The sequence below is a fragment of the Vigna unguiculata genome, chromosome 11, assembly GCF_037176805.1.
Source record: "Vigna unguiculata cultivar grain cowpea cultivar isolate G323 ecotype 2 chromosome 11, ASM3717680v1, whole genome shotgun sequence".
NCBI classification, from domain to species: Eukaryota; Viridiplantae; Streptophyta; class Magnoliopsida; order Fabales; family Fabaceae; genus Vigna; species Vigna unguiculata.
In genome coordinates, this window is record NC_140802.1 from 39,796,804 (window position 1) to 39,813,363 (window position 16,560).

General features: G+C 31.9%; 1 protein-coding gene across 1 annotated transcript; it reads left to right on the forward strand.

Annotated features, from left to right (window-relative positions):
- Window positions 1-250: 250 nt before the first annotated feature.
- IPT2 (tRNAisopentenyltransferase 2) lies at window positions 251-3,877 on the forward strand. Its single transcript, XM_028053190.2, is given in 10 exon segments — window positions 251-554; window positions 624-703; window positions 792-860; window positions 988-1,060; window positions 1,159-1,280; window positions 2,349-2,423; window positions 2,687-3,091; window positions 3,529-3,604; window positions 3,714-3,781; window positions 3,783-3,877. Coding segments are annotated over 10 exon segments (1,233 nt in total). The 5' UTR covers window positions 251-343; the 3' UTR covers window positions 3,837-3,877.
- The last annotated feature ends 12,683 nt before the right edge of the window (window positions 3,878-16,560 follow it).

Genomic DNA, 16,560 nt, shown 5'->3' on the forward strand with positions numbered 1-16,560 from the left:
AATATTACATATCAAAACTTAAGTCAATCACAAATAAAATTTGAACTGTTTATATTCTTTCTTATTCTTTTAGTTTATAAGTTATTTTGTTTCGTTACATTTTTATAGTTCATTAATACTAATTTAGCATAATTCAGATTAAGTTCGAACTCAATTATTTTTCTTAGAAAAACAAAAATCAATTAAGTACAAAAAATGTAAAACAAATAAAAAATATAAATAAATAGAAAAATCTAATTTGTCCATCGAAACCCTAAAACCTATGGAAATAATTCGAGTATTTTGCCCCAACATCCAACGCTGACATTAGGGGGAAGAACGTAGAGTGAAAGAAAGGTTAACAATGGCGTCAGAAAACACAGTGACTTCAAACTCTACAGATGGTGATCGACCGAAGGTGGTTGTCATAATGGGACCCACAGCTTCCGGGAAGTCGAAGCTTGCCGTTGATTTAGCGTCTCACTACCCCATCGAAGTCATCAACGCTGATTCCATGCAGGTCTACCGCGGCCTCGATGTTCTCGCCAACAAACTCCCTCTCTCTCACCAAAACGGTACCACCTGATTTTTTCTCCATCGCAATCCCGTTCCGTTTCTGAAATCAGGTTTCGAATTTGCTGCAGGAGTGCCGCATCATCTCTTGGGCACTGTAAGCCCCAACGTGGAATTCACGGCTAAATCGTTTCGGGATTCCGCTATCCCCGTATGTCTCAATCGATGAATGAAGAGAATCCACTTTTATTATTATATTATTTGCTATGATTATTATTATTGTTATTATTTATTTTCAGATTATTGATGACATATTGGCTCGCAGTCATTTGCCTGTTATAGTTGGGGGTACAAATTACTATATCCAGGTTGGGATTTTGAGTGATACGTTCTTTGTGTCTTGTTGTGTTCTTCATTTTATTTATTTATTTGAATTTCTTATAATGCTTAATAATGTATTTATATGGCTGATTTCTACTTATTAATCCTCTTCAGGCTCTTGTGAGTTCATTTCTTCTAGATGATTCGGCCGAAGATATGGATGAAAGCTGTTTGGGTGACCTACCTGGTATATTGTTATGTATTTGGTGCTTTCTTTTTCTCTATTTTTTTTTATCTGTTTCAATTGACATATACTTATCATTTATTGCATTTGTAATTTTATAGGCATCACGCAGTCTGAGAACAGTTTCCCTGGTGAAAATGATGGTTCAAGCTATGGTTATGATCTGCTCAAGGATATTGATCCAGTTGCTGCTAATAGAATCCATCCAAATAACCATAGAAAGGTTGGGTGTAATTTGATTATTTATCATTTACTCTTCTAGAGACAATGAAAGTTCCGTCTTATTTATGCAATTGGAGTTACGTATGCAACAATTTCATGATGTTTTTTCTGTTTATAATGAGTTCAGTTTTGTTGCATTGTGTATGTAAAGATTTTTACATCGTCAAGATTTTACTTTTAAAATAGTTGTTGCAAAAGTCAGCATCTGAATATGCATGGCAGTTTATGATGATATAACAATTCTTAGAAAGGTCCAACTCTACCCTACGAAATAAACTTGCAAGATGATATTTGTATTAACTTATATATTATAATTTGGTTATATCTGTAGTTATTGTAAAATCTTTAATATAGTCTTTCATGCCAAGGGCTATATACCAACAAATCTTATTAAGATAGGCTTGATACTATCTTAGAAAGTGAAGACCAAAATCAGTTTTACAAAACTTGCTTGCAAACAATCATCTATATAGTATTAATGTATTTAAACTTAATTCATTTAATATATAAAGCATGTATAGTACAACCCTTCATGCTATGGGTTATGAATCTCTCATGTGGAACTAAATATTTGCGCAGGTGGTGCAATATGTGCTACAATCCTTATTAAAATAAACTTTGATATCATCTTAGAAAGTAAATTTAGGCCTAACTCAGATTCTACAAAATTGGCTTGCAAATGAACATCTAAATATTAATGTATTTAAATTTAATTCATATAATATTAGAGCATGTATAAGTACAACCCTTCATGCCAAAGACTAAACCTTGTTAAGATAGACTTCGATAACATCTTAGAAAGTAAGTTTAGGTTTACTTCAATTCTACAAAACTAACTTGTAAACAAGCATTTACATTATTAATTTATTTAAATTTAATTCATATAATAATATAAAGCATATATAAGTATGCTTATTATTGTAGTCTTATGATTTTTAATTCTAGCATGCTGTACATCTATTGGGACCAAGCCATATGGCCTTTCAATTCATTTTTGAACATTTAAATATATATGAAGTGCCTAATTGGGGATTACTAACCCGCATATTTGTGTTTTTATGGGTTTCAGATAAATCAATATATTAATTTGTACACTCGCACTGGTGTTCTTCCTAGTAAAGTTTTTCAAGGAAAGGCAGCAGAGGTTTGTTTTCTTTGCCAATAGTCAATTACTGGAATTTCAATATGATCTCTTTTCCCTTTGTCTACCTATAGTTATATAATTATTTTTCCCACTAATCACATTACCACACTATACTCATTCTATTCTATTGATGGACAATTGGTGGGGATATCAAGTGGATCAATAATGGAAAAAGGATGTTAACTCGCTAATGTTTTGTTGCAATGTCTGGTGATTCCTTCTTCCCCTTATAAATAATATTGGTCTTACTTGTGGCAGGGCAGAATTGGGGTCAAGTTGACAACTTAAGATATGATTGTTGTTTTATATGTGTGGATGCATCTCTCCCTGTACTGGACAGATATGTAGAGCAGAGGGTAGATTGCATGATGGACGATGGATTACTCAATGAAGTGTATGACATTTATAATTTGAATGCAGATTATACTAGAGGTTTGCGGCAGGCCATTGGTGTCCGTGAATTTGAGCCTCTTCTTAGAACTTGTGTTGTCAAAGACATGTATGAAAGAGAGAGGGAATTGACTGAAGGATCCGAAAAGGGCAAGACATTGTTTAATTGTAATTTGATGGAGTTGGTGAGATCTTCCGATGATACTGAATCCACAATTCTTTTGGAAGAAGCAATTGAAAAAGTAAAGGTTAATACCAGGAGACTTGTTCGGCGACAGGTAAAAAATAATGTCATTTGTTTTCTAACTTCCTTAAACAAGCATTCTTGGATGACATTATTTTTGGCCGGGCATGCGAGGAAACTGAAAATGTCATTTTTCTGTATTCACAAGTAATAGAAAATTGACAGTATCACTGAGACGATTCATCTGAATTTTGACTTAAAAGTTTGAAATACCTTGTCCTTTCTGTAGAGCATTTAGTTCACCTGCCATTCGGCTGTACAGTATGACTATTTATTTGTTTTTTCTATACTTTCATTTGTATTATTGTATTAGTGTTTTCCAGTGTTTCCTAGAATTAGTGTTATTGTCTAAGGAGTCAGGGTCATAAATAATATAATTGATCAATATTCGTTGGTGACAATGAATTGACTGGAGTTTGTACGTACGGAAGCTTAAAGTCTGACATTAATATTGAAGCTATGTTCATGCAGAAGAGGATGATCAGTCGACTGCAGACATTGTTTGGTTGGAAAATACACTATGTTGATTCCACAGAAGCAATATCAAGTAAGCTGTTTTAATCATGTTCCTTGTATTTTCTATGTTCATCAATTAGCTCGTGTAATAAATTAACAATATCCTTGGATTACATTCATTTAGTTATTTTATGTTACAGGCAAATCAGAAAATGTATGGGCACGCCAAGTAGTTGAATCTGCTGTGAAGATAGTTAAATCTTTCTTGAGTGAGAACGGAAGCTTGTCATCCACCTTTGGGACTTCAGATGACACAGGGATGAAAATAATCCAAAGGGACCTCTGGACTCAATACGTTTGCAAGGTCTGTAATGTTTTATGATCCACCTTCGCGACACATTTCTTTTGTTTTTTGTTAAGGTTTAATTAGTCAAATGGTACTTTCTCTCATTCGGATGTGTCAGTATGGTACCAGTTTTTAAAAATGTGTCAACTCTGTCCCAACTTTTGCAAAAGTGTCTCAATTAGATTATTTCAAAAAAAAAAAATTATTAACGTTGTTAACAGTCATTGACATATTTTTAAAAGCGGGTACCAAACTGACACATCCAAACAAAAGTAGTATTTTATAATTAATTAACCCTTTTGTTAATAACTTAAAATGAATGTTCTTTTTACTATGGAAAGCCGAGTGTGGTGATCCTTATGGTGTTCTCATTATATGCTGTGCCACAAACTGCATACAGTATGCACCTACAGAAAAAAAATAAAAAAAGTGGAAGCAATTTGTTAAACTACCGTCTGTCAAATTTACGTTTCTAGAAAAAAATTCATTTGGATGCCAAATTTTTCTGTATGAATTACCACACGGAGTTTGTGGCGTGCATCATCAAACTCAAACATTCTGTGTTCTTACGAACTTTCCTTTTGACAGGCTTGTGGAGATCGCGTTCTTAGAGGATTACATGAATGGGAACAACACAGACAAGGTCGGGGGCACCGAAAACGTATTTCAAGTCTTAAGAGCAAGGGCCAATTTCCTGGTTTCGTGGAACAGAAGGTTGAGTATTCTCAGGTGAAGAATAACAATATGTCGTATGACTTGTGAAATTAAAAGTATATTGGTATAGTTTATAACTTAACTATGCTTATGGTTGTAGTTCTTTCTTTTATTAAATTTGTTTTTTTTTATCTTTTAAAATATTCATTTTTGTGTTTTAACTCTTAAATTTAAATAAATATTGTCTTTCAAAACTATAGTTGTCTTCAATTTTATGGTACAATTTTTTTTTTTAATAATGGAAAGAATCATGAAACTTAATCTTTTAAATTTATTTATATGAAAATAAGTAACTACAAAACCCAATTTATGTGTGAATAGAAAAATACAATAAGGTAAAGATAGTCTGAAAATTGAATCACAGAATAAACAATTTTAAAAAAAAATCTAATATAAATGTGTCCAAAATCTAAAGTGGTAGACATAAAGACAACATTAACTAGAGTTAAAAGGATAAAAATAAATTGTTCAAAATTAAAAATTCATTTATCTTTTAACAATAACTATCTAAAAAAGTAAAAGTACATGTTTATTGAACTCGATATTTTGTAACAAAAAGATATGCAATAACAATAAAATAATTTAGATCTAATATATTGAGATAAGTGGTTTACCTTCATAGTTGTTTGTTCCAGAGTTAGGATGGATTGACTAACAAATCCATTTTTTATTTTAAAAAATATATGTAAAATAATGAGATTTATTTAGGTTATTCTTTTATGTTTTTAGTGTTCTCAAAAATTAAAAATATATTTGTCATTGTTAATTTTTTTTAATTTAATTCTTAGGGTTAAATATGTTTTTGGTCCCTCAATTTTTAGTGAATTTTGAAATTAGTCCATTTCAAAATTTTGGATCAATATAGTTCTTCATCTTTCGTAATTCGTGTATTTAGTCATTTTAATCAAATTTTGTTAAGTTTATTTGGTGTTTCATAATAGTATTTGACTTAACATTAAAGCAAAGATGTGTCAAACAATATAAATAACTCAAATACAATCCTGGAATATGTACGAAACATCAAATAAACCTAATAAAATTTGATTAAAAAGACTAAATCCACGTAAGATGAAGGACTAAATTGGTCTAAAGTTTCGAAATAGACTAATTGCAAAATTCACTGAAGATAAGGGACCAAAAACATATTTAAACCTAATTCTTATAATAACACTTATAAAAAAAACTCTCCAAATCAAATTTGGGTTAAATTAGATAAAATATTTTATCTAAGTTATAAAAATTTGAAATAATTTTATCAAATATAATACTTGAAACTTTTTTACTAGTTAACGTGGACCTATTTCCTAATCAAGCGCTTCTTACTGCACCTTCATGTTTTTTCCCTACACCTTCATAAACAATGTGAAAAGGCATTTTTGCCCTTCCCCATGCACACCCCTCTCCCTGCTGCACTGCAATCTTTATTGAAAATCACCTTTGCTACACAAAAACCCAATGAAAAACGAAGTTGAGAAACGCAGTTGAGAGGGTAAGGTACATGATGGTGGAGAATCAATTTTTTGTATTTAGGACTCCCGAATTGGAGGTTGTTTTATCCATGTGGTGCAGATTTAGGAAAAAATTAAGAGAATGGATAAGTTTTAACTTTTTGTTTGTGTCTAGTAGGGGTGGTCAAAAAATCTAATTTTCTTGATCTAATCCATTTTATTAAAAATCCAATTCATTTAAAATTCATTTTAATGCATCTGGATCTCAATCTAATCTATATTTTATATATTTTATGGATTAGATATTCATTCTATAAATCAAGATTTTCAAATATGGATAATCCAAAAAATCCAATCCAAATTTTCAATTTAAATTTTTAGTTGGGTTAGGCTAAAAGTTGAGATGGACTAGGCTAAATTCAGACTCAGACGTAGAGATGGCAAATAAATTCGCCCCGTGGGTATTGACGAGGAATCCCCGCATTGACTGGGTACGGGAAATCCCCGACTTTTTCAATTGGGTATGGAGATAGTTATGGGGATGTACATATTCCCGCCATAATACTCGTCTCCGCCATATCTCCGTCATCGTTTAAATTATTAAAATATTCACAATTAATTAACCATAATATATATATATATATATATATATATATATATATATATATATATATATATATTTCAATTTTTTATTTCTTCTAGTTATTTGGTTTGTCATGAAACTCATTCACATCTCCAAAATATTTTTCATCTTATCATAATATTTATGTAATTATGTTAAAATGATGTATGTCAATTAATTTTTTTTTATGTCTTATATTTGAATATTTCTATTATTTTTTAATATTTTTATTTATTGTATATTTTCTTTTTACATGAGTATATTTAATACTCTCAATTTAAGTGTTTAATAGCATAAACCTTTCATTTACTAGGTAATATAAAAAAATTACTTATTTTTATTAATTTTTGTTTCATTTGAAGAACTTTTTAATTTCGCTAAATCAATTATTTCTCAACCATTGATTATATATGTTGATATTTGAAAAGCGTTCTTAGATGTCTAAGGTATTTTTCATCTTATCATACCCTTAATTATACATTCGTTTTCCTTTGTGCAATTTCTTTCAATAGTTTCTCAAATTGTTTCTAAGACATACATTTATTAATTTTTTAATATTTTTATTTGTTATTTATTTTCATCATGTAAAATAATATTTCAGTATATTTTATCTAATTATTTTTTATTTTCTAACTCATTATATCAATTATACTGTAATTTTTCACTATAATTGTATAAATAATTTTTATTTACTACAATATCAAAATTTAATGTAATTGTCATGAATATTTTTTTATTATTATGTTTATTATTTATTATTTGCATCATTTTAAATAAGTGGTGTATTATCATTTTATTAGTGTATAAAAAAAGAGATTCATTAGAATTTAAAAAATTGAAGTAAACAAACATTTAAAATATATTTTAATTTGAATATTGTTTTCCTTTAAATTTTATTAAAAATATTTTTAAATTTTATCAACTAGGTTTCATTAATGTTTGCAGTTTGCAAATTTAATAAATGTTTTAGTTCTCATAAAATTTTATTTGGTATTCTAATCTAAAATTTAAACAATTATAATTTATTTCAAAGTATTTGATATCAAAAAACAATCATCATCCTAATATTGAATATTTGATAATATTATATTTTCTTTACCATAATTTTTTATTATTTTATAAAAATTAATTAAAATTTATATTAAAGTAGTAAGGAAACAGGTGCGAGTATGGGTACGAGATTATACCCGTTACCCGGCGGGGATGGGGATGGGATAAAACTTTGATACCCGTTGGGTTTGGGAATGGGGATGGGGATGAATTTTTTTTAGGGGGATGGGTATAGGATAGCGAAATTCGTCCCTATCCCGTCCCGTTGCCATCCCTACTCAGACGGGCCTTACTTGATGACCTCTACGGACCGGGCAGGACCGATGACCCTAAAGGGCTAGATGGGCCCGACGACCAGAACAGACTTTGCAGGCCTAAAGACATGAATGGGCTAGGCGAGCCCGACAAACCGAACAAGTTGATCGGGCCCAACGCCTCGAAAAAGTTGGTGAGCCCGATGACCTGAACGGGCCAGGTGGGCCCAAAGACCCGAACGAATCAAGCGAACATAATGACCCAAACGGGCCAGGCGGGCCTGAATACCCAAACAAGCCAGATGGGCCCAAAGACCCGAATGAGCCAGGTGGGCCCAAAGACTCGAACGAGTCAAGTAGGCACAAAGACCCAAACAGGCCAGGCGGGCCCGATGACCCAAACAAGTCAAGTGAGCCTGAAGACCATAATGGGTTAGGCGGTCCCAATGATCCGAACGGGTCAGGCGGGCCCAAATACCTGAACGGGCCTAGCGGACCCGATGACCCGAATGGGCTAGGTGGGCCCAAAGACCTGAACAAACCAGGTGGGCTTGATGACCCGAACAGGTCAGGCGGTTCCGAAGACCTGAATAGGCCAAGCGGGCTAGAAGACCCAAATGGACTAGGATGGGTCGGCCCAATGACTCGGACGGGTTGTGCCCGACGTCCTTGATGGATTGAGTGGGCCCGATGACCCTGACAGGTTGAGTCGACCCGACGACCTAGACAGGCTAAGTTGACCCAACGACTCTGACGGATTGTGCCAGAAGAGTCGTACGGATCGGGCAGGCTCGATGCCAGAAGGGGCCAGGCAGGCCCAAAGACCTGGATGAGCTAGGTCGGACCGACCTGACGATTCAGGCAAGTCGTGCTCGACAACCTGTACGGACTGAGCAAGCTCGAGACCTCGATGGTCCTTGCGAGCTTGACGACCCGGACAGGTTGAGTGGTGTTGGCCTTAAAGACATAAGTTTTAGAAAATTCAATTTAAATTTCTTTTATAAAAAATAGATTTTGAATTTTGAACTTATCCAAATATTTGGATTAGATTTAAATCTTGATCCAAATATTTGGATATGAATTTTAAAAAAATCCAAACTTGTTTTGCTGAAAAAGTGAATTTGGGTTGAAAATCTAATCCAATTATTTGGATCTAAAATGGATGAGAATTGGATCATTAAAAATCCTATCCATGCCCATCCCTAGTGTCTAGGTTAAGTCCTGTGGGAGTGATACGACTTCAGCACGAAAATCGTTTCCATGTCACATAATACATCGTTTCCACGTCACACAATACTGAGAAGTGAAAGTAGTGTTTGGAAAGCTAACTTTGGAATTGTGCTAAAGTCGTGTGTAGGTGTAACCATTTTCAATTAAAAATTTAAAATTAGAAGTCCTGCACCATAACATAACTTCTATGAATTGATTTTGCTTATATTGTTTGTCCTTTACCGAGTTCTAATTTTGATATCAAAATTAGAAACTGTGTATAATAGACACGACTTCCATAAAATGGATATCATTTCATAGAAGTTGTGTTGAGGTGTACTATTTCTAATTTTTCCATCAAAATTAAAACTCATTAGAAAGGCACACAACATTATTACAAATTAACTTACATAGAAGTCGTGAATAATACTCGACTTCTAATTTTAAATTTTTAGTTGAAAGTCGTTATACACCTATACTACTTCAGCACAATTTCAAACATTAAAATCATCTTTTTCGAACACGACTTCTACTTTTCAAAATCCAAAACCAAAGCCATGTCACGTGAAAACAATTTCTATGTTGAAGTCGTATAGCTGGCACACGATTTAAAATATAACGTAATAAATTTAAAATTGTCTATTTTTGTAATTTTCACAAAAATCTATACCACATGAGTGAAAAAATACGAATGAGAATACAAATTTTGCACTTTGTACTAGATAATTCAAAATGTATAATTCAGGTTATTTATTTTTTATTTTATATCATATAAATGTATTTTTTATTTTGTGTTATGAGTTGATCCCAAGTATACAAAAAAAATATTTTAAATTATATAATCTAAAATGCAAAACTTTTATTTTAACTGTGATGTATTTTTTATTTTAGTCTAAATTATATAATTCAGAATATAAATTTATATCGGATTATATATTTTTAATTGTTCTTCAATTATATCTTCTGAAACTAAAAATAAAAATTGAAAATTTGAAATATATGGAGGTGCGGGAAGAAATTGTAGTGGTGTAAGAAGAAGTGGCCTATTCAATCTTAACAAGCCTAGATTTTCAGAGCTAGCCCAAAACAGGCCATCATGTTATGGGTAAAACGTACCGGGCTGATACCTTTATCCAGCTCAGCCATTTCTTTTTGAATCCTTATATTTGTCTTTTGCATCTTCATAAATATGAAAACTTTTACAGTATTCTTAGAGAGTATTATTTAGATAGTGTAATCTGAAAATTATTTTTTAACATAAAAGAAAAGTTTTTAAACTATATAATTGAATAACTTTCGAATTGTACAAAAATCTTTTTACTTTCAAATTGTGTATTTTAAAAATTATTTTTTACGTAACATTTTTTAATTACACAATTCAAAAATAACTTTTTTCATAGAAAATTGTTTATGAATTATGTAATTTAGAAGTATCTTTTAAATTTTGAATTACATAACTCAAAAATTATTTTTTTATTTTCAAATTACATAATTGAAAGTTTGTTTATCTTGAATTTTTGTAATTTTAAACAACAAGAAACATTTTAATCTTTTGACCGTTGTGTGGTATGCACGTGAAAACTACGCGTCATGAAACTTACGTACGTGTGATCCAAAACCGTTTAACATTATCCAAGCACATGCATAACGTGCTTTTAGTTTTGTCACGTAATATTATTCGAACCACTCTTTATTTGTTTTGTTTTTCTTTTTATAGAATGCTATTAATTAAAGTCATATTTATTTAATTTTAACTATTTATAAGCTAAGCTTAATGATATTTTAGATGTAATAAATTCTCAAAAGTACGGAATTACATTGTAATTACAAAAAATCTCAACCCTTCGATCAATTTATCATTGCAATACCTTTTACAGTTAAAATGAGATTTAGCAAAATAAAAAGTGATTTTTTAACACGTTATCATTTCGACTTTTTTCTTTATAGTTGAGGATTCGCTTTCATAATACTAATAATGATTTGTAAAACAAAACTAATCATTGTTATATATTTCAATAATATTACGACACATTAATCAACATATATATTTCTTTTGTTATAAACCTCTTATAACCTCTTGTCAGATAATGGTTACTGTCAAGAGTAAAATAATAAAAGACAGATGAAAAACAAAGAATATTTTTATATGGGTTAAATTATTATTGAATCTACACTACCCAATATAGATTGTTTTATTATTAATGGAAATCAATAAAATTATTTATACTTTAGAACAAACATACAACACATTTAAAAATTAAAACTATAAAAAAATTGTTGGAAGTCCCACATCGACTAGAGATAAAGTCATTTCATAGTATATAAGTGAGGTGCAAACCTCACTTTACAAACTGATTTTGTGAGCTCAAATTAAGTTTAAAACTCATTTCTGACATCCTATTAGAACCTGATTAGAGTCTATCCTAATGCCTATGAAAAATACAATTTGGTTCAAATACTTTTTTAATGATTAAATTCATACATTTTGAAGGGAGAGAAATTCTTTTAAAAAAGCTTCAAACCTTTCTAGAAAGTATATAATCTTATTTGTTTCTTTTTACACTTTTTATTTGGAAAAAAGTACTTATATATTTCCTTTAAAAGGATATAATTGATTACGTAATTTTTAAAATAAGTAAATTTTTTTATTATTTCAAATAATTATAGATTATTTGTATAAATATATTTTTTAAATTAAATATCAATTAGTTCTGTATTATAATCTATTATAAACATAAAATAATCGATTATTTAACAATTCATATATATTTTATATATGAACATTTTAAAATAATAAATTCATTATTCTCCAATTGATTAAATTAATTTTTATCTAAAAAAAAGTTCAGAAAAATATAGAAGTTCATGAACGAAACAAACATTTCAACTCAAATAATATGTTTAAAATACCTACTTCAGTACATATGTATCACAAATATGAAAACAACTATACATAAGTCATTATCAAAACATCTAATACAAACACGCTTTGTGGAAAAATTCTCATACTCTATTGTTCAGTGAGTACTATATAAAAATAGTATAATATATATATATATATATATATATATATATATATATATATATATATATATATTCAGAAAAAGAGAGGTATATCTTAGTGAATAACTCAGGTAATTTATTTTTCCCTAGTAAAAGTGTTACCAACTGTAACGTCCCATTTAATTTATAAACACAATTAAAGGAAACGTCACACATAAGATAGTAAAATCACGCAGTCTTGGGGTTCCCAACATCACCCCTACAAAATCAGACACACCACGATGCCAACAAAAGCAGGATAACAGTTTAACTAAGAGTTTACAATCCAAAGACAACGAATACAGGGGCCATAGCCCTAAAGAAGACATCACGAAGATAAGTGTAAGATCCAGCCCAGACGGCTAAACGGTGAAATCACCATTCCCCTGTTGACCACGAGAACTTCGCCCATCTGCTCCCATCAACCAAGTCGATGATCATCGCAAGAAAGAACAGCCACATACAACACAACCATGCAACGAAACGGGTAAGCTAGAGCCAACAACATATTCATCATACAGTCAAAAGTATTTCCATCATTTCACATCCATATAATCAACCAAACATGTTATGACTCCCAATCAATACACTACGACTCGACTCGACTCATCCAGATACGTATAACTTGGTCGGATTCAGCGGATGCTTGCACTTGTGGTGGATACCTCTGCTCGACCCTGAGCTGCTCATCTCCGAGCTATGTGTTACAAGTATTACGATGAATCAAATCTCCCCCACCACAAGGTTAGCCCTTAATGAATTTCAGGCCTCCTACTACTCTCACCACAAGAGTCAGTCCGCTCTAAGTGAGACTAACTGGCTCCTTAGAGTGTCAGGATGCAACCTTACCTTGAATCCTTACCTAGTTATACAGATGGGGCACCACCATGGACACCCACTAACAGGGGCCATGGGATTACGTCCCGACTACTGAAGCGTAGCCCCGGATGTCTCACCTAGAGACCCCAAGGAATTACACGCTGACACGGACAAACATTCATAAAACAGCAGTAGGAGAACATCAAAGTCATGTTTACAATTCCATACCCATCCATGAGATCTATTCCTCGTACGCATCACATTTGAATCCATACGTCGGATCACCGCCACCCCATGAGTCTAGGGTCTCCTCTCATGTTAATACCATGTTCCTTTAATTTCCAACCACACATTCATTTCGCATGCCAAGTTCACACCCAACCCGTCATGCACAATTCATAATTCATGCCAAGTACACATAATATTCCATTATATACATGTTTCTCATCATACAATTCACATTGAAGCCAATATCAATCATCCAAGAATAAACAAGCACCCAAACAGCGTACTGCCTCGCCCAACCTCTCGCTCAGGCTGAAGGATTTCGCTCAGGCGAGACGTGCTCGCTCAGGCGAGCCCCTCCTTCGCCTAGGCGAGGGTTCGATGAAGCACCCAGGGAACATCACGGGATCTCGCTTAGGCGAGACCCCTCTCGCCTGGGCGAGATGCTCGCTCGCTCAAGAAGCCGAGCTGGTCGCCTGGGCGACCTTTCGCGCAAGAGTCCTAGGCGAGCTCCCTGTTCCTCTCGCTTAGGCGAGACTGGCTCGCTTGGGCGAGATTAACAGGTCTCGCCACTGTTCTTCACTGCAACAGGCATGTTTATCGAACGAAACAAGCATACAAAGCATTCTCACACACCAAATCGAAGGATTAAACCATACAAGCAGCAACCAACGCAAACACAGACCAAAACGACTGGAAACCAAGAGCTCTAACTTCCCGTACCTGGAAAAAGGCTAAGAGCGGGGTGCGTCTCCAACAGCGGAACGCGAAGCTCCAACGGCAGATTACTGAGATGGGGCTAGGAAACGCAACTGAGCTCACTGGTTCAAGGTTCGGAGTAAACCCTAGCAGAGCTCTAGTGCGGAAGGGGTGACGGCTGCTGAGTTCTGCAAGAGTGGAAGTGAGTGCGGGATTAGGGCAACACGAAAGCTTTTATCCTATGGGCCGGCCTTTAGGCCCAATCCTGTAGGGCAGCCCACTAACTTTAGGGCAGAAAAGAAATGGGGCCTTACACCAACTAGTCTCACATTTTTTTTTAACAAAATTATGATTTTTTAAAAATAACTAAAGAAAATAAAACAAATGTTAGAAAAAAAAACGAGAAAAATAAGATGTTAGTGATAAAAGAAAATAAAAACTAAACTAAACTGATACATATTTTAACTGTATTTTCTGAAAATGACACTAAATTTAATAATGTTGTCGTTTAAACGATCAAATTAATACTATTAAACTATAATATGATGATAAAATAATTTAATTTAATCTAAAGAATAAGCAGCATTAAATTCATGTGTTTTGAATACTTTAGGAAGACAAACAAATGGTGACTTTGCCCTATTTTTCTGTTTGTGAGTCCACACTGCATGTGCATTAAACGTTTTCACATTCCTCATATATGGCCACACAAAGTGATGTAGAAAGAAAGATGAAGTAAATTTTGAAACGGAACATATGCAACACACTCACTAGTGCACAACCAGATTTGTCACAACAAATCTTGACTTACTCACTGCAGGACCAGATTTGGTTTCAGTTGAAATGTAATTTGTTTTTTTATATATTTTCTTCTATATATCTTTTATATTAACTAATTAATATTAGAAATGCAAATATAAGATGAAATATCGATTAAAAATAGAAAGTTGTTCGATATATAAAGAATAAGACTCGAACAAAAACATTAACTTAAATTTTTGAGGTGACATATATCTAATTTTTTATTAAAAATTTTCATATTATACGAGATTTTCTTATAAATTTAGTAAAAAAATTGTAAGAAATTTTTTTTTTCTGCTATTTCTTTTAAGAATCTTAATTGGTAGGTAATTATTTTTTACAGAATTATAAAATTCGTAAGTATTTTTTACAAAATTTGTTGTGAAAATATTTTATACAAAATATTTTGCAAAAAAATTGGCAGCAATTTCCTGCAAATTTGTTTTCATAACAAAATTTATAAATATTTTCTACGAAAAAAATTTCAAAACAAAATTGATAAGAAATATAATTTTTTTTAATAATGATTCAATCTCATAAAATTATCTAAAAAGACCAAACTTGCGTTCAACTTATAATTATTGTGACCTATTATAATTCTCAGTCAATATAAGATATTCAACATACTCAAGATGAATGAATATCTAAAAAAAAATTAAATATTTATGAGTAGTCTAACAAAAACTAATAAGGTTAACACAATAGTCTAGGAAAGATTTAGAATGATTGTATATATCATCTGAGTAAATGAGTTTATTTTTAATTCAACCTTCTAAAAAAAATAACTTTTAAAGTTAGAATTACACTCCTCTAATATTGCCTAGTTCAAAGTCAATGTGATCTTTTATATGATTTGCTAATGAGTCACCCTTAAATATCTCTCATCTTTATTTATACTTTCAAAATCGATATCTTAGACATATTTAGGTCATAAAAGAAAGGGATCATAAAATATTTAAACAATTAATAGGTCAAAATTGTAGACATTTTAAAAATGTTTCAAATAAAAATATGGAAAATAAAGGCTATCCCTAGTACTTTACACTTGGCTTGGAAAATGGAATTAAATATTACGTCAACAAAAGATATTCTTAGGCATAAAGGGATAAAACAAAAACTTGCAAATTGTGTGTTTTATGTGCAGAGCAGAGAAATCAATTGAGTATTTGTTTTTTGAATGTAAGATATTAAGCTAAGCTTGAAATCTTTGTAATAAATGGACTATTTAATTTAGTTTCAATTTTGGAGTATATAAGCATGCTATTCAAACTTTAGCTAAGGGAAATTTATGTGTTTTATTAAAAGAGAGTAAGAAGGTTTCATTCATAGGTAGACCAACCTATATCAGAGTATTCTGAGATGATTCACGTCAATAAGCTATACCCCGATCGGGGTATACTCTGTTTTTATATCTTAACTTAAACACCGATATAACCATGATTTTGTAAGGGACATGTTTTCTGGAATAATTTTAAAAACATACACTGTTAAAGGCTAGGGATCCATGGAAAACATATTAAAGGGTGAACATATATCGACTAACTATACACAAGTAAACAGGGATATAACAACATTTGTGTTTTGGTATTCGTTGGTTAAGTGTCTACAACTCCAAAATAACTTGTCCTACGACACTTCTTTCTCTTGTTCGTTTGGTCTCCAAGATATCATGTTCGTCCATAGCTGCTCTAATGGTACTTACAGAAGGTACTCTGATGCTAAAGTTAGTAGGTGATCGATCAGAAGGGAATTAAGTGTTGTAATACATGTGTGTGAACTACCATACCTTAGACATTTATTTATAGTTGGTGTTATGGA